The sequence below is a fragment of the Phaenicophaeus curvirostris genome, chromosome 17, assembly GCF_032191515.1.
Source record: "Phaenicophaeus curvirostris isolate KB17595 chromosome 17, BPBGC_Pcur_1.0, whole genome shotgun sequence".
Lineage (NCBI taxonomy): Eukaryota > Metazoa > Chordata > Aves > Cuculiformes > Cuculidae > Phaenicophaeus > Phaenicophaeus curvirostris.
Genome location: NC_091408.1, coordinates 4918758 through 4940678, shown reverse-complemented (window position 1 = coordinate 4940678; position 21921 = coordinate 4918758). Strand labels below are relative to the sequence as shown.

Sequence of the window (21921 nt, the reverse complement as noted above, 5' to 3'; positions counted from 1 at the left end):
TAGCCTGCTCAAATTATAGCATCATGAAATGGTTTAGGTTGGAAAGGACCTCAAAGCCCATCCAGTTCCACCCCTCTGCCATGGGCACAGACACCTTCCACTGGATCAGGTTGCTCCAAGCCCCATCCAGCCTGGCCTTGAACACCTCCAGGGTTGGGGCATCCATGACTTCCCTGGGCAACCTGGGCCAGGGCCTCCCCACCCTCGTTGTAAAGAATTTCTTCCTGATGTCTAATCTAAATCTTCCCCCTTCCAACTGAAAGCTATTCCCCCTTTTCCTATCACTCTGTGCCTTTACAAAAAGTTCCTCCCCAGCTTTCCTGTAGCCCCTTTCAGTACTCGAAGATTGCTATAAGGTCTCCCTGAAGCCTTCTTAGACAATGGGGCAGAGAGCATGGGGCCATCAGGCAGCGCTGGGACACACACACTGGAGTGCTTTAACCTGGTGAGTAACCTGTGAAAGACCCCTTAGCACGTGCAGCCTTTACACAAGGTGTGCAAGAACTTCATGGCTGAGTTCCCTGCAAAGTCTCTGCACCAGGAGCTGGCTTCCCATCACCTCTTCTTCCTCAGGTGAATGCCAGAAGAATGAGTCCACCCATGGTGCTGTTGCTACACCTTCACTGCTCGGCAGCCCCCACCAGCTCAGGTGCCAGCAGCAGGGGCAGCACACCACTCTCCTCCCAGGATGACCCAGTCCCAGGGCAGGATGCTTTGCAAAGACACCCCAACCCAACCCACAGCCCAAACCCAGCTCCCACCTCCTCAACTGCACATGGATTATCCCGCTCTCCCCCAGGATGGGACCATCTGACACGGAGCTCAGGCATCACTGAGGTCCTTTGTCCCTGGAGATGCAAGAGAAGCCTGTGGCAATTCCAATGAGTGTGACCTTAGCTGTGGTGTAAGGATAAGCAATTAGCACTTCTGGGTTTAACTAAGCAGCCCCACATCTTGCAAAGCAGGGGACCTGCCAACACGATGCAGAGATCAGACAGCAGACGTGGAGAAGCAGACTGTCTCCAGAGCCAATCAAAGCAGCACGAAGAATCATGGACTCATAGACTGGCCTGAGCTGGAAGAGACTGGAGCTGCCCTGCAAGGAGACCTGGCAGCACAACACACGCTCACACAGGATGGGGAAGGGTCGGAGAGGGTGCATGTGCCAGGAACAGGCATTGTAGGACACGATGCTTATGAGGGGCTGAGGAGTCTGCTGGGACATCCAGCAGAAGCCAAAGCAGTATTTCTGCCCCGAGGCAGGTGGAAGAGAGAGTCTGTTATAGACACCACCTCTCCGGAGCTTGACAGGGCTCAAAGATGCTATCTGAGGATTACTTTGATTTTGCATCTTTGCCTGGCAAGTTCTCCTTTAGCCCTGCTCATTTGTGAGTGCAGCACCCAGATGCTTGTCACATACATCGCCTCGTCATCCCTCCGCTGACACAAATTGGGCGCACGGCAGGGAGTGAGAGGCAGCTTGGACAAGGCTCGCTTCACAATGGGCTCGAACGTCACCTCATCAGGATCAGCCGAGTAATAAAGCTCAGCAGGGTCGTTCAAACCTCTGAACCCGCCAAGCAAGGGACACAACTTCCCTCTTGCTCCTGAGGAAATCACACCATCCGTGCCAACATGTGAATTGAGATAGCTTAAGTAAAACCAGGCGACCTCCTTTCATTGGCTTCACTCCCACCAAGTAGGTGGAATGCTGTGCCCCTCCAAGCTATTTCCCTTGATGTCTTAAAGACAGTGGAGACCAGGAAAGCCCAGTCCATCTGGCAGAAGAGCAACATGGAGAAGAAGAGTAGGTCTGTCCTGGTCTGACACTTCTTCCTCAGCAACAGGCACAGTAATGTGAATTGAAATGCTGTGTCCCCAGAGGCAGCACATTGTAGAAGTGGGTGAGACCAGCACAGCATCCACGTCTGGGAGAGGGAATGCTTCCTGGGATGGAAATACTCCTCTGTGAGCTAAAGGATGTGGAGACGCAGGAAAGGAAACTGCTCCATATCAATCAGAAAGCCTGCAACCATCCTTGTCAGCTCCCAGAGGACTAGTGGATGCTAAAGCCTCTGCTCTCGAGACCTAAGTTCCCTGGAAGAACAGTCCATGGGATTTTCTTGAAGCCATTCCATCTGCAAGCAGGACAACTCTCTGCAGAGCTCTTCAGGAAAGGAAACCTATCCCAAAGTGGGAACTGAGTTTCCCCATCCAGGAACCCATCTCTTTCTTGCATTTCTGTATTAAGCACATCCGCAGCTCAGATCCCTTTCTCTTCAGGCAAGTGCGGACTCTCTGAGAGGTGATTTCTCATCAGAAAATGTGAATATGGTGGAAGCTCCAGACATCAGTGCTAGTGCCAAGAAAATTATATCAGGAAAAGCTGTCTCTGGACCAGGACAGTACTGCTGCTCAAGGAACACAAAGTCCAAAGTTACCCTAGTGCTCAAAGAATTCATCCAAGCTTTGAGCCACCTCGGAGCCCACTTTGCCAATGGGTCAGAGAATCACAGAATCATGCGCTGTCCTGAGTTGGAAGGGACCCACAAGGATCACCAAGCACAACTCCTGTCCCTGCACAGAACCACCCCAACATTCACACTGTGGGGCTGAGGGTCATGGCCAAAAGCTTCTACAATATTTTCAGGCTTGGTGCTGTGACTGCTTCCCTGGGAGCTGTTCCAGTGCTCCACCACCCTCTGGGGGAAGAAGCACAGTCAATTCAACCCATTACTGTGAGCTGATGACACCTTAATCCTCATCTCCACTTGGAGCTATTCTTCGTAAAAATAATCTTTCAGTCCAGAATGCTCGCATAGCCTTGGGGCAGCGTGTCTCATCTGGCCACACCTGGTACAGGGCTCTCTTCCTGCTGCAAAGCATGAACCAGTGTCCCTTCAGTCACACCACTGGCCATACGCTCTCAGGTTGCACTGGGCAGGGAATCCTATCTCCGCACTGCTATCACCTTTACATCCACACCAGAGACAAAGACTGTGATGGTCCTCTGAAGTGAGCTCGCAGGTCATGAAGATGATCAGAGGACAGAAGCACCTCCCACATGAGAGGCTGGGAGAGCTGGGATTGTTCAGCCTGGAGAAGAGAAGGCTCTAGGGAGACCTTAGAGCAGCTTCCAATACCGAAAGGGGCTCCAGGAAAGCTGGACATCCCTGGGCTCTTGATCAGAGAGGGCAGGGAAAGGACAACGAGGGAAAGGTTTTGAGCTGAAAGAGGGGAGATTGAGATGAGGTATTGGGAAGAAAGTACATACAGTGAGGGTGGGGAGGCCCTGGCCCAGGTCACCCAGAGCAGTGGTGGCTGCCCCATCCTTGGAGATGTTCAAGGCCAGGCTGGATGGGGCTTAGAGCCCCTGATCCAGTGGGAGGTGTCCCTGCCCATGGCAGGGGGTGGAACTGGATGGGCTTTAAAGTCCCTTCCAACCCAACCTGCTCTGTGATTCTATGATTGTCCATGTCCATGACTCCTTGTGCTGTGCTAAGTCTCTCCTGGGGGATGAGGATGGAACGAGCAGCATCCTCCCCACCCCATCTCGTTGCTCCATCCCTGCCCTGCGTTCCTCTCCAGTGCTCACAGCTGCTTTCCTGGAGACCACTCAGTTTATTGGTTATTAATTAAGGAGATTTTAATACACCTTGTGATGGATTTGTAATGGCTCTTATCTGAATTTACAGGGAGTTGCAGAATACATAGCAGAGCTTTGACATTCTTTTAATTAGCACCCAAGCAAATAAGAGCACGGTAGATCTGGAGATCTTCAGGGCCTCACGCTCCCCTTCTCAGAGCCATGGGAAATGTGAGTGCAATTTCAAACAGTTAAGGCTGCCTGGAAGGGCACCTCCAAGGTATTTGTCATCACTTGCAAAACCCTTATTTACTTGCTGCTGATTCCAAAAACCCCTCTGGGAGCTTGGAAATGAATCTATTTTCCTACTGAAACCCATCACATGGACATCCTGCCTTGCTATTTTTAGGGATGCTTGTGAAGACAGGCTGCTCCCTGCTCTGGTATTTCAGGGTCTTGCTAGCCTGGAGCTTCCCACGCTGGCTGTTATCGGAGGGTCCTGGAGGAGAGCCCAGCTGCACACCTTGGCTTCTTCTTTCAGAGTCCCTGCTCTGTTAACCCTGAAGCGTTTGTCCTAAACTAAGACAAATCTGTACTGGCAACCGTAATAACTCTGCAAAAAGCTGCAGGGAACACCCTGCACCAGGGCCACACAATCAGAGCTGTTCACACTGCTCTTGGGGTGTATTCTGCCTCCCCAAAGCCACACTTGAAGCTGACACAGCCCACACAAGTTTGGTGGAAACACTGCAGAGACAGGCATAGCCACGCTGGCAAGAGCTCTTAAAAGCAACAAAGCTGATGTGACAGGATAGGCTTCCACATGGATGGTCCAGCAACCAGGGCAAAGCCCTCTGGTGATGTTGATATACTCTTTTTTGTGCTGAAATCCGTCTTCTTTGCACAGTCACTCTTACCCACACTGTAATTACACCTTTGTTTTGCTCCACAGATACCTCCCAGGGGCAGCCTGTAAACTCAACCCTTCATCTTAGTCTGTGGCCTGAGCTAAGACAGTCACATCAGTCACTGATTTGACAGCTGGGATTCCCTTCAGCTTTTCATCTGCTGCACATCCAACCGAACGAGGAGTCACAGCAAGCAGGATCCAACCCTGCAAGCACTGCCCTCCCTCAAGGCAGAGGAGCCTTCTCCAGCCCTGCTGCTGGCTCCTAGGAGCAGCTCAACTCTGTGAGATATGTCATTGCTGACAGCTCCCCCACCCAACACCTCATACAGGGACATAATCCTCCTTACGTCACTCAGGAGCCAGCTCAAGTCACCAAAACATGTTCCACCCATCACATCACAGCGGTTCAGGGCAGTTTCTGCTGACAGCAAGGCAGAGCACTTGAGCTAGGAGTACTTCCAGAGCCAGGGGGCTCCTGCTCGTAGGGAGCACCTGAAGACTCCCTGGAGAAGCCAGCTCCCCATGCTGTGAGCCAGCTGGATGCACCCAGAGAGACAGAGCATATGCCACAGATGCCTGTTCCCCTCCTGAGACCAGGCATTCCCAGCTTGATACCCACAGTGACATTTCCCAGGAAAAGAACAGCACAGTAAATCCAAAGGTTAAATTTGCATGTTTCCCGTCGTTGCTCGGAAGAGCCAGACAGGCGTTGGGGATGGAGGGCTGCCAACCTGCTGCAAGCGAGTGCAAACACCCTGTGCCCACCAAGGCTGAGCAACCCTTTCAGGTGGCACCAGGCAACTTCTCTACCATGGTCTTCACTTCTGAGAGGGTTCAAACCAAAGCACCACAAACAATGGAGGGCACCAAGTTTTAGCCATGCGTGTATAGAGCAGACCAGGACACTGAGAAGGACACCAGCATTACCCTCATCACCTGATCTGAGGAACAACCAGTCTGGGAAGAACCAGCAGAGGCACTTGTGTATTAACAAGCATGACATCTGCTTTCAACAGCGTGCCTGGGACTGTATTGCTCCAATAATGTATCTAGGGAGGCCAGAAAGAGTCTCCACAAAAAGCTCCAAAGGCTACAGGCTCAGCAAAATGCTGCACATTAAATACACTTTATGGTGTGTGCAGAAGGACCGTTACAAATTCAAATGAACAAGCCACGAGTGAATCACCCCACAGGGAAGGGCTGGCACCAGCTGAGCAGAAGCAAAGCAGCCGTCACGAAATCAGTCAGTAGAAGCAAAGCAGCAGTCTCCCTTGTCCTGTCCCTGCAATCCCTGAACAAAAGCCCCTCCCCAGCTTTCCTGGAGCCCCTTTCAGTGCTGGAAGCTGCTCTAAGGTCTCCCTAGAGCCTTCTATTCTCCAGGCTGAACAACCCCAACTCTCCCAGCCTGTCCTCATACAGGAGGTTCTCTAGCTCTCTTATCATCTCCATGGCCTCCTCTGGACTTGCTCTAACATAATTTTCACCCCTGCCCCATGGCAGAAAGAAAGGCAGCCCCTCATCTCATCTTTCCCAAGCATGAGAGGCCAGGGAAGCAGGAGGAGGGAGCAGGGGACCATGCGAGCCAGATCACTAGGTATCTGGCAGGCTGACTCCAGCCTGAGCCAGAGATGGGACAAAGCTCTTTTACAGGAGCTGTTGGGGTTCACTTGCAGGCCCGTTCATCTCTTTTTCCTCTCTGCTGATTTTGACACTTACAATGAGGTGCAATTTTCCTTACTGTGTCATTTATCTCCCATCATACTGCGACATTCCTGTGCCATTATAGCCCCGTCTCCCATTATCACTTCCCACATCTCCCAGTGCCAGGTGTCAGGCTCATTCTTTTAATTCACAGGATCTCTCAGTTTTAGAGAGAGCAGCAAACGCCTGTGCTGCTCTAGCCAGGCATGCAGGGAGAGCTTGCATGTTGTTTTTAGCAGCCCAGCACCGCATCCCCCAGGTTCAGACCCACAAGACCTGGTCCCTGCAGTGCTGCCTGCATCATTAACAGGTTGCTCAGGGAAGAGGTGGCTGCCCCATCCCTGGAGGTGTTCAAGGCCAGGTTGGATGGGGCTTGGAGCAACCTGATCCAGCGGAAGGTGTCCCTGCCCATGGCAGGGGGTGGAACTTCATGTGCTCTGGTGTCCCTTCCAATCCAAACCATTTCATGATGATTCTATGATCAGTTTGCCCAATATCCTCCCCTGGGGACGTCCAGCCTGCGCTTGGTCTCTTCTGAACACAGGGGATGTGGGACAGGCAGGGAGGGGGCAGATGTGATGAGTGCCACCCTCCTTCCCGACTAGGATTCATCAGGAGGGGCTGCACGCCTCGGTCACACACAGGGGCAGTGGGACCTGCTGCCCCGTGGCCTCCCTGTGTCACACACTAAATCATTTGCCTGACAGAAGGTCACCAGCAGAGCTGGAGCTCATGGCCTGAGAAAGTCAGCCTCGTGCTATGCTTGCTGGCCCATACAGTGTCTGCATTGCAGCAGACAGCAGCAGATGCCTAAGCTCAACTATGCTATCTCCCAGGGTGCAGAGCAAGCCCCAAACTTGTGAATGGGTTTTTCAGGAGCTTTGACATCAGCAGTTTCCCAGCACTGAGCCTACGCCTTGCAGGGTGGCTTTACGAGCAGGGAACAGGGCACAAATGTGCATGGCGAGGCAGTCGTGCCCAGATGAGTGGCAGCAAAATCTTTCATTTTAGAAAGAAAGGAGCAAGTCAGAAAGGCACAGAAACCAGCCCAAATTGACACAGCTCAAACACTTCCAGAGGGTCCATCTTAGCTACAGCAAGAGGAAGAAAGAGGATGCAGGCAGGGAAATGAATTTTCAGCACGCAGACAGTTGCCTTTGCTGGCACCCATGGGGTTATTCCCAATAAAACAAGCTCAAAAGGCAGGCACTGAATACATCAGTTGGTTGGGATCCCCCTCCAGCACTGAAAACAGAGATTGTGAAATGCAGAGAGTCCTGAGGAGCCCTGCACAGTTCCTGCCAACCTTGCAGCCCTTCCACCCCAGCACAACCCCAAGCCATTTCATATAATGCTAGACAGGTGGCAAGGCTGGAGGCAGCAGAGTCTGTTCTAGGGGATTCTCGTGACAATAAAACCATTCTGGGTGCACCTGAGTGAGAGGCAAGCCCAGCTCCAACACCCACGCAATGCACATTGTTCCAATCCACCACCAACTCACGCATGCAGTGAGGTGCAGTCGGTCCCTTCCCCAGCTCTCAGCAGTGACACATCGGCAGCCACACAAGGGAGAGCAAATTCCCCATCTAAGTGGCTTCTCCACCTGCTTCCCCAAGCAGGCTGCAGCCAAGGATCTCTCTTCCCCAACTGAAATGGACCCAGGTGGACCCAGGTCAAGCTCTCCCAAGCTCCTAGTAAATCCAAGGTCCTCAGGAAACAACCAAGCAAACTGCTTGGACGAAGACTTTGTCACTGCAGCCCAGCTGGCCACGCAGAAGCTGAGGATTAATTGTAAGCCTAGAAAACTCCAGGAAAGCCAAAAACAAATACAGCGAAGAAGAGCATTTCCCACTGGAAAGCCACGGCCAAGGAAAGTCAGCCTCTTCTGGGCTGTTTCCCAGGAGGTGACTCAGATTCATTTATTGTGCCACTCATATATACGTCTCTCTTTGGCTGTAGAGCTCCCTCGGTGCCTTATGAGGAGCGGCTGAGAGAGCTGGGGTTGTTTAGCCTTGAGAAGAGGAGGCTGAGGGAAGATCTCATTGCTCTCTACAACTACCTGAAAGGAGGTTGTAGAGAGGAGGGAGCTGGGCTCTTCTCCCAAGTGACAGGGGACAGGACGAGAGGGAATGGCCTCAAGCTCCGTCAGGGGAGGTTCAGGCTGAACACTAGGAAAAAATTTTTCACAGAAAGGGTCATTGGTCCCTGGCAGAGGCTGCCCAGGGAGGTGGTTGAGTCCCCTTCCCTGGAGGTGTTTAAGGGACGGGTGGACAAGGTGCTGAGGGACATGGGTTAGTGATTGATAGGAATGGTTGGACTCGATGATCCAGTGGGTCTCTTCCAACCTGGTTATTCTATGATTCTTTGATTCCCTTCCAGCCGAGGAGAAAAAGGGTCCATTATTCAGATGCAAAGCCACTCCTCGAGTAGGAAAGTGGAATCCAGGCAGATGCAATGCTCAGGCAATGCCCCAGCCCCACACAGAGACCTTGTCAGTTCCCTCCAGCTCAGGACATTCTGTGATTCTATGACATCAGGAGCCCAGTGATGCCCTCCAGCCTTCTTGCAGCTCCCAGCTCCTGCAGCAGCTGAGACCTGAGCTGGAAACAGGCTCAACCTGTATGCTCAGCTCAGGGACACCCCTGCCCTGAGCTCAGGTGACAGCAGATCTCAGTCTGCTCCCAGTCCCCCTCCTCCATCCAGCAGCAGCTGCTGTCCCAGCGCATGGGAAGTGGTGGATGGAGAAGAGGTCCGACAGGCCCCCTCCACATCCAGCTTCCTCACAGCAGAGCCATCTCCCACCATCCATCACCATGCATGTGGTCAATGTCACTGCTCAGGACTGCGAGCTGCTGTAATTACCGTTATTAATTCCCCCCTCCCTTCAGGATACATTAGCTGCAAATCGAGAAGAGGCAGGAAGAGAAGTCCCTAGACTTGATCAATCAGCCGCTGACAGAGAACCAACATCTGTGCTTCAGTGTGGGCAAAACGCAGCCCTAGAGCTTGCCCAACACCACATTCCCACCCACCAGGGCCTCCCTCCCCTGGCTTCTGGCCATTTCCCTGCATCCCCCGCCTCTCCCACCTCCAGCTCTGCTCACTGAAGCAGAGCCTTGTTAGCAAAGACGGAGGGACTTGGCTGCTCTCCATTAACACCACTTCTGCCCAAACCAAACATAGTCCGCACAGGCATCCAGGAAGGGAAACAAGTGCCCCGAACGCAGCTGGCACAATGCACTCGGATGTCATTGAGGGGCTTGTGTTTGCAGTTGCATCTCTCCAGGCAGCCATAGCACTCTAAAGAAAGGTCTGAATTCAAACCAAGTTTGCTAAGTGGAGGCAAACTTCATTGAATCATAGAATCATTGAGGCTGGAAAAGACCTCTAAGATCACAAAGTCCAACCATCAACACAACCCCACCATGTCTACTAAACTACATTCCAAAGTGCCACTTCTACGCATTTTCTGAACCCCTCCAGGGATGGAGACTCCACCACTGCCCTGGGCAGCCTCTGCCAGGGCTTCACCATTCTGTTAGTAAAGAAATTGTTCCCAATGTCCAATCTGAACCTCCCCTGGTGCAACTTGAAGCCATTTCCTCTCATCTCACCACTTGTTTCTTGGGAGAAGAGCCAGCAACCACCTCAGCATAACCTTCTTTCTGGGAGCTACAGAGAGCATTGAGGTCTCCCTTCTGCCTCCTCTTCTCCAAGCTAAACAATCCCAGGTCCCTCAACACCTCCTCATAAGACTTGTTCTTCAGACTCCTCACCAGCCTCATTGAACTCCTCTGGACACACTCCAGAGCCTCAATGTCTTCTACTGAACTGGTTTCATCTTCACCCTCATTAAAGCCAGTCCAGCTGATGGTGAGTGGGGACAGAATTAAACAAACCTGTGATGTGAGCACTTTCATGAACCCAGAGCAACTGGCCTTCATGGTAGCCAAGGTCCTTAGAAAGGCACATCCCTGCCCGGAGTTCAGATGACAGCAGATCTCAGTCTGCTCTTGCTCCCAAACTCCTCCTCTCTCACATCTGGCAGCAGCTGCTGGGCCAGCCCATGGGTGTTAGTGGATGGAGCACAGGTCCAACAGGTCATCTCCCAGCCCTGCCGCTAGCAGAAGAGCCCGAGGAAGCCATCCCACGTGAGCCTGCGGAACAAAAGCTCTCAAATCTCTTTCCTTCCTAAGATCCTGAAGACTCTCCTGCTCCCAAGGTGGCCACTTCCATAGCATCTCCCACCTGGCTGCGCTTCACAGCTCACAGAGGTCCATGTGCAAATGCTCAGGGCTGCAGCTCCTCACAAGCACAGGGCATCACGAGGAGATGCCACACTCCCAGAGCCCCTGTGCTATTAATCCTGACAACAAAAGCAGCCTGAACAACCAGGAGGGCCAAGCTCCTGCTATTTTGAAACCTGATGCTTCTTGCACAAAGGCTGCTGACCTGTGCTGGAGGACAGAGCACCTGGTGATAAAACCAGAGAGGTTTCACATCTCTAGAGACAAACAGCTTCAAAGCACCCTCCAGACGAGGACACAGATGTTCTTATGCAGCACAAAAAGAGGTGGTGAGCAGTAAATGCCGCCCCGTATCACCCCATATCACATTCCCTGCCTGATAGCCCCGTCCGCTGCCAAATTGTGTAGATACTGTGAACAACAGGAGCTTTCGCAGCGCACAGCGCTCAGAAGGGAAAGGGACAGACAGCCCTCTAGTGTAAAGCCAACGCTAACCATGTTTGCACAGGCGTGGAAAGCATCAATCACAGACAGATCCATGCAGGATGCGTGCGCTGGGAAGGAAGACGCAGGGACAGGGGTTTGATCCCCAGATGCACGTGCTGCGACTTCTCATCACCCCTCAAAACACGTGAATGCCAAGGAGATGGGCAAGTCCTAAAGGTCCTGGTGGCTTTCAGGTGATCATTTTCCTACGCAGAGACAAAGGCAACATTACCAAACCCAGTGTCTTCTCAAAAGGTGCCTTATGTTAAACGAGACCATGGACCATTCAGAGACTGACACCAGCACTCACAAACCACTTCTGAAATCCCAACTAGCCTGGCAGCTGATGGAATGTTCCTGACTGAATGTTCCTGTGGAGCCTTGAAGCAGGAAAAGCTAAATTCGGGGCCTCAAAAGATTTTTCCTTTGCTCTTCCCTCTCCCTTTTGCTGAAGAGTGAGACTGAGGTCACGTCTCTTCCCGGTGCACACTGCTGTTAAGAACACGGTGGGGGGTTGCACGCAGCTCCTATCATCACTCACAGCCTTACGAAAGACGCACAATTAAAATCAATATTTAAAGTCATCAAACAAGCACACACAAATTTTAACAGCCACACAATTCACTCTGACATAACGACACAGAGTCAAGAGCCGCACTGGAGCGCTAAGAGCAGAATTCTGCCCACAGTCTTCAAAATTTAATGAAAACACACCAGTTTTAAACACTTCCCCAAATCCAGCTCACAAAATCTGTCACTTTGATGTGAATGGTCCCGATCTTAGACTAATCAGTCACTTTTACTTTCTCTTTAGTAGCTAAAGACGCAAATGAACTCCCGGCACACTGCACAGCTTCAGGAGAGGAATTTAGCAGCCAGATGGTTCTTGCAAAAGATTTGTTCTTAGGAGAAAGACAAAAATAAGTTAACCCATTTTCCCCAATGAGCAGCACACAAGGGACGACGTAACACAGCAGCAAGCAATTCTGAACTCTTATCTTACAACATGTGCAAACCTCATGAAGTTCAACAAGGCCAAGTGCAAGGTTCTGCACCTGCTTTGGGGTAATCCCAACCTCAATTACAGGCCGGGCAGAGAATGGATTGAGAGCAAGCCTGAGAAGCACTTGGGGTGCTGGTGGATGAGAAGCTAAATAAGAGTCGCAAAGTATTCTTACAGCCTGGAAAGCCAACGGTGTCCTGGGCTGCATCCAAAGCAGAGGGACCAGCAGGGCCAGGGAGGGGATTCTGCCCCTCTGCTCTGCACTCGTGAGACCCCACCTGGAGCCCTGTGTCCAGCCCTGGAGTCCTCAGCACAGGAAGGACATGGATCTGTTGGAGCGAGTCCAGAGGAGGCCATGGAGATGATCCAAGGGCTGGAACACTTCCCATATGAGGACAGTCTGAGAGAGTTGGGGCTGTTCAGCCCAGAGAAGAGAAGGCTCCAGGGAGACTTTACAGCAGCTTCCAGTACCAAAAGGGGCTCCAGGAATCATAGAATCACAGAATCACCAGGTTGGAAAAGACCCATCAGATCATCGAGTCCAACCAGGAAAGCTGGGGAGGGGCTCTTAATCAGTGAGTGCAGGGATAGGACAAGGGGGAAATGTTGTTAGCCACAAGAGGGGAGATTGAGATGAAATCTTAGGAAGAAATGTTTTGCTGTGAGGGTGGGGAGGCCCTGGACCAGGTTGCCCAGAGCAGGGGTGGCTGCCCCATCCCTGGAGGTGTCCAAGGCCAGGTTGGATGGGGCTTGGAGCAACCGGATCCAGTGGGAGGTGTCCCTGCCCATGGCAGGGGTGTAGGAACTGGAAGGGCTTTAAGGTCCCTTCCAACACACACCATTCAATGAGTCTGTGAACATCACTTCAACTGCAGAAGTGCCCCTTCTTCCTGCCCATCATATAAATTTTAATCAGCACTAATAACTGATCAATTACTACAAATCCATGTGAGGCACTATAATTATTCCCTGCACTCAGGGAAGAAAAGAAAGCATCAAATTTGAATAGAAAAGTTCCTTTGTTTCCAATGGAAGGTGCAACACAGAGAGATGAAAGAAAGCTCAACTGTTAAAAAAGCACCAAGATTCAAAGAGCCATCTGAGGGAACGTGCCGAACTCCCACGGGATGGAGCAAAGCTGTGACGGGCTGGAAACTCCCATCCAGACAGAAAAACTCACTCTACTGTTGTATTTGCCTTTGCTTTCTCTGGGCCTGTTTTTATCTCCATGTGGAATTGCATCTTGGGATGAGGATCAAAGCATAACTGACAATAAAGGCTCTCCAGACCTTCATGGAGACCTCACTGGTTAAAGGAAATGCAGAACAAGACAGGTTTTCTGAGTCAACTACAGAAAGTAAGCAGCAAACCAAGTAGCATTTGGCAAGATGTCTTTGATCACCTAAGGATGCTGATCATAGAATCATGGAATGGTTTAAGTTGGAAGGGACCTCAAATCCCATCCAGTTCCACCCCTGGACACCTCCCACTGGATCAGGTTGCTCAAAGCCCCATCCAACCTGGCCTTGAACACCTCCAGGGATGGGGCAGCCACCACTTCTCTGGGCAGCCTGGCCCAGGGCCTCCCCACCCTCATGGCAAAATATTTCTTCCTAAGATCTCACCTCATTCTCCCCTCTTTCAGCTGAAAACTGAAGTTTCCACCATCTATCTGGACTGTAACTTGGGCAGCAACACAGGGAACCAACAAGTTAGCAGGGTCATTTGGAGCACCCAAGTGCAGGATGAGAACCCTGGACTTCTTCAAATGCTTCTTACCCACTGCTAAACAATACTTCACTGCAGTAAAGACACAAATTCACAAGCAGGTAGGCATCAGTTCACCTGAATGTCCAAGCAACAAATGGTTGCTCTTACTATAAGTACAACTACCTGTGCTGTGCCAAGAAGAATGTGGATAGCAGAATGGTGGAAGTTACTACCCCTCTCAGCTGAGAGACAGAGGCTGCTCCTCAAACACCATGTCCAGCTGTGGGCACTTAAGTCCAAAGTTAATGCATCAAATCAAAAAGGTCCAGAGCAGAGTGAGCTAGATGGTAAAAACCCTACAGCAGATGCCCTACAAGGTCAGGTAGGGGAAGTTGGGATGGCTGAGTTGGCAAAGAGAAGGTGATGGGCAATCTAATTGCAGCCTACAGCTGCTCAAAGGCAGTTCTAAGGATGACAGCGCCAAAACTCCTTTGTAAGGCCAGATGACACAGCAAGGAGCCACGGCCAAGAACTGCAGTTTGGGAGGATCAGTTCAGACAGCAGGAAAATCTTCTTAATCGGCGCCAGCTCTGGGAAAGTCCCCATCACTGGAGGTTTTCAAAGCTCGGCTAGAGATAGTCAAAGTAGATGTGATCTGATATGAGCAATAGCCCTGCTCAGAGTGGGAGTGTGGACCCTCCAGAGGGCCCTTCCCACCAGCACCTCCAGGATTCTGGGATGTGGCCATGCTAAATAGTGTCCTCAGAGAGGTATCTGCCACTGCACAGTGTCCAGAAAAGGCTTCCAGCACAGGAAATATTTGAGCACTAATGACTTTCCAGGAAACAGCTTTCAATAATGTTGATGTGGGACACCATGCTGGGAGAGCTGTAACCAGTACCAGAAAATACATCCACGGGCTTCACCTCCAAAAGCTGTCAGAAAATTAAACACACACAGGTACAACACAGAGAAGTCTGGAAACATCTGCTGCTTTCCCCAGAGCCCTGGACAGGGACCAAGACTGTGACCATCATTCTGAGGTCTTCCTTGGTATCTCCCTTGACGTCTGCTCCTGTACTCACAGGCACAACCACTTACTCCAATCAAGCATGGATCCAGGCACTACAGCTTACATAACTGCCATGCTAAGGGACCCACAACCATGCCAAAGGGACGTGAGCCATTCGTAGTCCTGACCCAGGCCAGGTGACAAAGGGGTTGAGCAGCCTTGGCCAAGAAATCTGAGTTATGGAGGAGGAGAGGATATCTCCATTCTTGAAGACACTTGGAAGTTGACAGAACAAGTCCTTAAGCAACTAGATTTGAAATTATCTGCGCTTTGAGCACGAGGTTCATTAGACACCTCCAGAGGTTCCTTCCAAACTACTCTATGATTTTATGAAAGCAAATATTCCATAACCCCTGCCTTGCTGGACCCACGCAGAGAGAACCCTAACACTGCTGGCTGCCTGGAGGAGAAGGGCTATAGCCTGCTACTCACCAGTCATCAGGTCAATGCCTCATACTACTCACCTACCAAGAAACTGTCCTAAAAATCATAGAATTGGAGCTCTTCCTCGCTTCCAGCTTCCTGAATGTTTTTCACATGCTTGTGTAATGCTTCTGCCATTCTTAACAACCAGGAAGGCTACAAAACTGGTGTACTTTTCTAACATCCTGATTCCAGGAGCAGAGACTCGAGAGACAATAAACACTGCAAAATCTCCTGGTGCTACAGATCGGTTGCAAGCTAAAATGCCAAGGTTGTGAGGAAGGCAGACCAGACCAGAGAGATAACCCAGCTGTTGATGCAGCAAGACCTGTAAGGAGAGTCTCATCGGTCTTGTTGCTTGACACTGTGTCACTGCTGAAGAAGTGATCTGCAATTGCACAGACCTGCACGTTTTAGCTCTGCACTGATCTTTAAGCACATTTTGCATCCCTTGGGAGATAACTCAGCACCACTCTCCCAGTGCCCGAGCTGGAAAAGCTGAAATTAAATCACAGAAAGGCTCATTGACCTGGTCAAGGATACAGTGAAGCCAGAAGCAGGGCCAAGGCCAGGTTCCAGAAGACCTGACTTCCAGGAGCTCTAAAAGCAAAGTAAATACAGACAGAGCCTTTGCAACACCACAAGCAGATGTGTTCTTCTTGCTGCACACGCACAGAGGAAACATCTGTGCCACTTGGACATCCTTCTGCTCTGAGCCTACACATCGTCACTGAATACCCCTGTAATGGATCATCACCCAAACCTCATGCTGCTCTGTAACAAGACACCAGCACAGGCTGAGGTGAGTCTGCACAGTTTAGCAAGGTCTGCATGAATTGCTTTGGCATCTCTGTACAAATACAGAAGGATCCACGCTTTGCTTCTTCTTGCTGATTACGACTTCTCTGTACAATTGCCTCCCTTTTCCCCTCAGCCTCTGGAAACCTCAAGGAGTTGCAACCACAAGCATGAAAGGGGAGGAGAGGCTGGGCTTCGTAGATCACACACCTCCCTCCCACATCTCCCTGTGTGTCTGTGATGGAGAAGCCCAGAGTCCCTGTTACTCACTGGACAGATCCACCTGGCTTAGGACATAGCACAAAGCTTTCTGCATGGATGGGGGAGAAGCACTAGTGCAATTCCCAGCCCTTACAGGCACCATACTGTGATGCTGCCTCTTAGGGCACCTCTTTGCAATGAAACAGGATACTCCTGTTCCACTGCATTTGTGCCTTCTGCATAAAAAATCCTCTTTAGGAACATCAAAAGAGGCGTTTGGCACTCAGAGATATGTCTTAATGAAGGTGACAGCAACAGAAAGCATTGCAAATCCAAGGGGGAGAGAATGCACACCTAATTAGACTGACTCCTTTCTTCTCCCTTCGGTTTCACCTCCTGCTGCACACGCAGGGTGAACCTGCACTCGGGCTGCAGCTTCAGCCTCTCCAGCAGGATGCACCCTGCAGCACGACGGGGCTGAGCCACACAAGCAGCTGGCACAGCAGCCACAGCAGGCTCAGAGCAGAGATTAGACCTCAGCTCTTCGCAATCTTCCTTGTCCTCCTTTGTGCCGAGGCTCTGGCTCAACTGATTTTCCCTCCCTCTCCTCCTCTCCCTCAAGGCTTAGGAGGATGGGAAGGGAAGGGAGGAAGGCACCCTGCTTGCCAGGGTAGGCAGCAGCTCCCCAAAGCCAGTAGCACTGTGTGTAGCACTGTGCTTCAAGCTGACCTCCAGAGCATCCTTCTCCATCCCTGCCCCCATCTCACAGTCTCCCTCGCTGCTTCCAAGCCAAAGAAGGTGGAAAATCCACATAGTTGGTGCCGTGTTTTGCAGATTTTGCTTCTTCCTTTGGATGGCTTAGTGGTCAAAGTCATCACTGGTGTCAGGGGATGACACAGGCACAATGCCTTCAACGCTAATTGTCACAGAGCTATCAAGACATCTGTGGGGATGTCAGTCATGGACCCCCATGTCCCCTGCCAGCTTCCAACTCCACAGTGAGCCACTGGGTTGAGTGTATGGATGGATAACCACTCCCTTACCCTCTCCTTCCAAGTCCTCTGAGCAGGGCAGGTAGCAGACCAAGGCAGAGGGAGGCATCTCAGCAGGAAGCTGCCTTTTTCCTCACCTTATTCCTTCCCACCACCATCTCCTTCACGCTTACGAACAGCCTCTGCGCAGGCTCCTGGGAGGTTTTAACTCAAGTGAAGCCCAGAGCATCTGAACACAAACGGAGGGAATTAATGAAGGATGCGGCTTGTTGAGGCAGGACTGCCACGCTCCCCGTGCTGGCGGTGAGCAGTGCAGGCACATGCTGCCCACAAGCCACGGCAGCAGAGAGAGCAGCGGCGCCTTTCTCGCTGTTTCTAATTCACTTCTTTTCTAGACCAGCTTTCTCTGGCGCTCATAGTGGGGAAAACATCACAGAACCAGCAGGAACCCAAAGACATCAGCACTGACACAAAACCCAGGCACAGAGCCTTGCAGCAGCACCTCCACCTTTTCACCCTGAGATTCCTTTTTAGAAAACCTCTCCAAACACACCCTCTGATGGTCCTACAGGACATAGGTCTGAGGGATGGGCTGCCTGGTGGGGAAGGAAGGACCAAGCCCAGAAAATGCTGCAGCCCCTTCATGCAAATGAACATTATAGAGAAAGGAAAGAGAAAAACAATACATAGATGAACAATATATTCTCTCAAGACAAAAAACTGTTCTCACACCAGCGAATCCCAGTCCCTGAGGCTATCGTAGGTCCTTACATTACAGGGATTTGTATTTTTTCTTTAAAAATATATATTTCATAAGAGAATAAACATGAAAAGACCTCTTCCAATATAAATAAAATTGTGTTAATAAGGCAGCAAGTGCTGAGAACACCAGGCAAAAGCTCTGCTGGTCGAACTGCCCCTGGTGGCTACTTCAGGCTTCCAGGCACTTGGAGTATCCTGGCAGCCCACGGTGGGAAATGTAGTCCAGCCACAGCAGGATGGTCACTCAGCAAAATATAATCTCCCAAGTTTCCTAAGGACTTGCAGTCACACCTCCCGGCAGCCCAGGCTCCCTTGCCCCTTGCAGGAACAATTCATAAACTGCAGGGAAACAGAATCATTCAAACCCAAACCACTCAGAGCCTTGTTCTATAAATAAAGCTGTTGTAACACAGATTTTATATTTCATTATCTTCTGGGTTGTTTCACGCGATGCTGGGAATGTCACAGTGAAGGGAAAGTGCTGTGCTGCAGCAGGGTAGAACGGCACGGGAGAGGCTCTCCTGTACCACACCCATCACCTGGATGCTGCTCGGCACAGCTGACAAGCATCCTCCAGCGTCACGGCAGACAAATATCCCGCATCACCAGCCTGGCACGGCGACTCTGGGCACCAGCACACAAGCACTGGGTACAAATCGATGGGTAAGCCATGAACAAGGCTACAGTGCAGCACACCACAAACAAACCCTGAAATATCAGTACCCCTTAATGTCCCACAGGAGAGGCCATCACTACAACCTGACCCTGCTCCCGAGACGCTTCCCAACCAGGAACAAATTTTCAGAATTAAAAATGATACGAATTCTCTAAAGGAGGCAGCGTGCCATTTGGCTCAGAGCTTGGATTTGTCCGATCATGACAAATAAACCTGCCAGAGTGCCCTCCGAAGAAAGAAAGAAAGAAAGAGATTGTATTTGTGTCACTGACAGAGACGGGAAGCGAGCTGGGATGGCACACGCGGGCAGAAACTCCGTGCAGCAGGAGGCTCTGATGCCCAACGCTGCCTTGCCCAGCAGCCTGGATCGCGGTGGAGCTCCCACCATGGGCTGAGCACTCCAGTTCGAAATCACAGCTCATGGGCTGGGTTTCCAGCAAACACACCTGGGTGGCACATGCTTCTCCAAGTGCTCCAAGCATGTGTTCCTCCAAATGTAGGTCTGTCGTTCGGCTTTTACCCGGAGCAACTGCAAATGGACAAGCCACGACTGCACAGCAGGGCAGCTCCAACTAGCCCCAACCCTTCAGCTGCCGCTACCAGTGCGGACCCAGTCCTATCCCTGCACGCTAGGAGCTGGGAAGCACAGACTCTGGCCAGGGCTGCCAAAGCAGATGGAAAAGAGCTGGTTTCAGCTCGAGGATGCTCAGCCAGGCCAGCCCCCACACTCTGTGTGCCCTGACCAGACGATGCAAGGGTCCCTCCTGCACCCCCAGCTCTTCCCTAAAGGACAACCAGGCTGAGATGGGAGCAGGGGAGCCCCTGCGGGAGGTCTCGCACCGCACCCCCAGGCACCGCCGTCCCTGGAGCATCCGCAAACTTCCCCGGCCGGAGGCACCCGGGGCTTCGGGCTGGGAATTGGGGCTCTGGACTGGGAAGGGGATGGGAAGCCGGGCTCTCCCATTCCCTTTCTCTCCCCGTTCCGGCTCCCTCTGCAGGAGCAGCAGCTCCGAGCCCTGCGGGATGCAGGGTGCGGGATGCGCTTTCCCCGGCAGCATCCCAACTTCGGGAGGATGCCGAGCATCCCACGGCAGAGGCAGGGGGGCGGCTGCCTGCCCCCCTTGCCCCCTCCCCCGAAGGGCTGGGGCTGGAGGGGGGCTCAGCCCGCTGCTCTCCTTCCACCGCGCTGCTGAGCCGAGCCGAGCCGTGTCGGATCGCAGCCCGGTGCTCGCTCCAGCTCCAGCCTCGGTTCTCACCGACCGCGCTCAGCATCCCCCAGCCCGGCCCAGCCCCCCCCCCCCCCCCCCACCCCACACACCCCCCCACCCCGGGGTCCGGCCCCTCTCCCCCACGGCGGGACCGAGCCAGAAAAAACCCAAAAACCCACAAAAAGTTGGAGCGAGGGAAGTTCCCGGCGCGATGCGAAGTTGGGGACGGGGCCGCCTCGCCCCGCGCCGCCGCCCCCCGGGGATGCAGGGAGGGGGGCAGGGATGCTCCTACCTTCAGCTATCGCCCTCTTCATCTTAGGGGTCGGGGAAGGCACGTCTGGAGGCGCGAAGTCGAGCGGGCAGCGGTTACAAATCCTTGGGAAAGCGGAGCCAAGATCCTCGCGTGGAAAAAAAAACTTCAGCCGGAGCGCGGCGGCGGGGGGGGGTCTCTCCCAGTGCCGGCGCCCTGGCTCATCGGGGGAATGAGCAGCCCCCGAGCTGGAGTCAGCATCCAGGCGAGGCTCCCCCTCCCTGCCTGCCTGCCTGCCTGCCTCCTCCTCCCTCCGTCCTCCCCTCCCGCCCGCCGCACGCTCGGGGCCGGGGCTGCGGCGGCTCCCGGGGCGGCGGGGAGCGCGGAGCCGGCGGCGCTGGATCCCGGGAGCGAGCGGGGATGGGAGAAGAAGGCGATGAATGTTTTATGGGATCATGTGGTTTGACGTGAGAGGAATCAGCCTAGATCGGATTTACTGGCTGGAGGAGTGAGAGGGAGGACGGGGGAGACGGGGATGGAGGGATGGAAGGAGGGAGGGGCCCGGGGGGCAGACGGAGCGCGCAGGGGCCGCGGTGGCGGAGAATCCGCGCCGGAGCCCCCGCGGGGCCCGAGCAGGGCCGGGCGGCTCCGGGAGGCTCATTCCTGGAGGAGAGGTGCCACCTAAAGGCAGCCGCGGATAGGGATGCCCGCATCCCCCTCCTATCCCGCATCCCTCCCTGCATCCCGCGGCCGGGGGTCCCGGGGGCAGCGGAGCCCCGGGGCTGGGGGTTCGGTCCCTGGAGCCCGGAGATGCTCTCCTGGACCTGGACCAGGACCTGGACCCACAGCGACTCTCCCCTGGGTTTGGTCCTTGGAGCAGGGATGCTCGCTGGGCAGGAGTAGGAGGGACCTTGACCCACATCACCTTTTTCCGCTGCGGTGGGTTTGGTCCCTGGACCAGGGATGCTCCTTGGGGAGGCACTGGGAGCACCTGGATCTGCAGCATCTCTTGCTGCTGCGGTGGGTTTGGTCCCTGGACCAGGGATGCTCCTTGGGGAGGCACTAGGAGCACCAGGGTTTGGTCCCTGGAGCCGAGTGTACCTTGGGCAGGAGGGACCTGAACCTGCAGTGCCTCACCCTGCTGTGGTGGATTTGGTCCCTGGAGCTGGGAGGCTTGTTGGGGATGCAACAGGAGCACCTGGATCCACAATGCCTCTTCCCACTGCAATGAGTTTGATCCAGAATGTTCCTTTGGGAGGCAGGGGGAGCACCTGGACCCCTGTTCCCTTGGGATCCGTCCAGGAAAGACATCATCTTACCTCAGTTTCTCAAAAAAACACGTGGTTGAAGATGAAGCAGAGTGAAGCTGCCTCCCCATTCTCCTCATTCCTCCTTCCCCAGATGGGATTAGACAAATTCTTACTGCATAGGCAGCTCCCATTGGCAGTTGTCCTGGGAAGCAGAAAGACAGACTTTTATTAAGTTAACTCATCTGCTCAGTGGGGAAAGGAGGAGGGAAGGTTGGTGCAAGAGAAAGCCAAACATCTGTAATATGAAGACATGGTGGCTCTGTCCCTGCTGGCAAGAGCTATCACACTGCTGCCACGTGTATTTTTCTAAATCTACATACACATAGGTACATGTATGCTATTGAATACTCATTCCTCCTTTATGGCTTTTCACCCTAATAGTCACAATCTAAAGAGCAGCTTGCACTGAGGTCTTGGGGCATAACCACATCTCTTAAAGGCCTCCCCAGTTTGCACCTTTCTCTGCAGGGATTGTTCCAAGATGAGCCAGGAAACCATTTGCTCCCATGTACAATAACTCACCTCACCCAAAGATCTGTGGGGCTCTTCATGCCAGCACCACAATCATCTATGGAAAAAAGAAAAG

At 52.7% G+C, this 21921-nt stretch overlaps 1 protein-coding gene across 1 annotated transcript in view; it reads right to left on the bottom strand.

Annotated features, from left to right (window-relative positions):
* The window catches only part of RTN4R (reticulon 4 receptor), a 67492-nt gene extending 46930 nt beyond the window's left edge, over positions 1–20562 (bottom strand). Inside the window, exon 1 of the mRNA XM_069871036.1 lies at positions 20068–20562. Within this exon, the coding sequence (XP_069727137.1) occupies positions 20068–20089 (22 nt within the window). The 5' untranslated portion in view covers positions 20090–20562. The remainder of the gene's footprint in view (positions 1–20067) is intronic.
* Positions 20563–21921: the final 1359 nt, after the last annotated feature.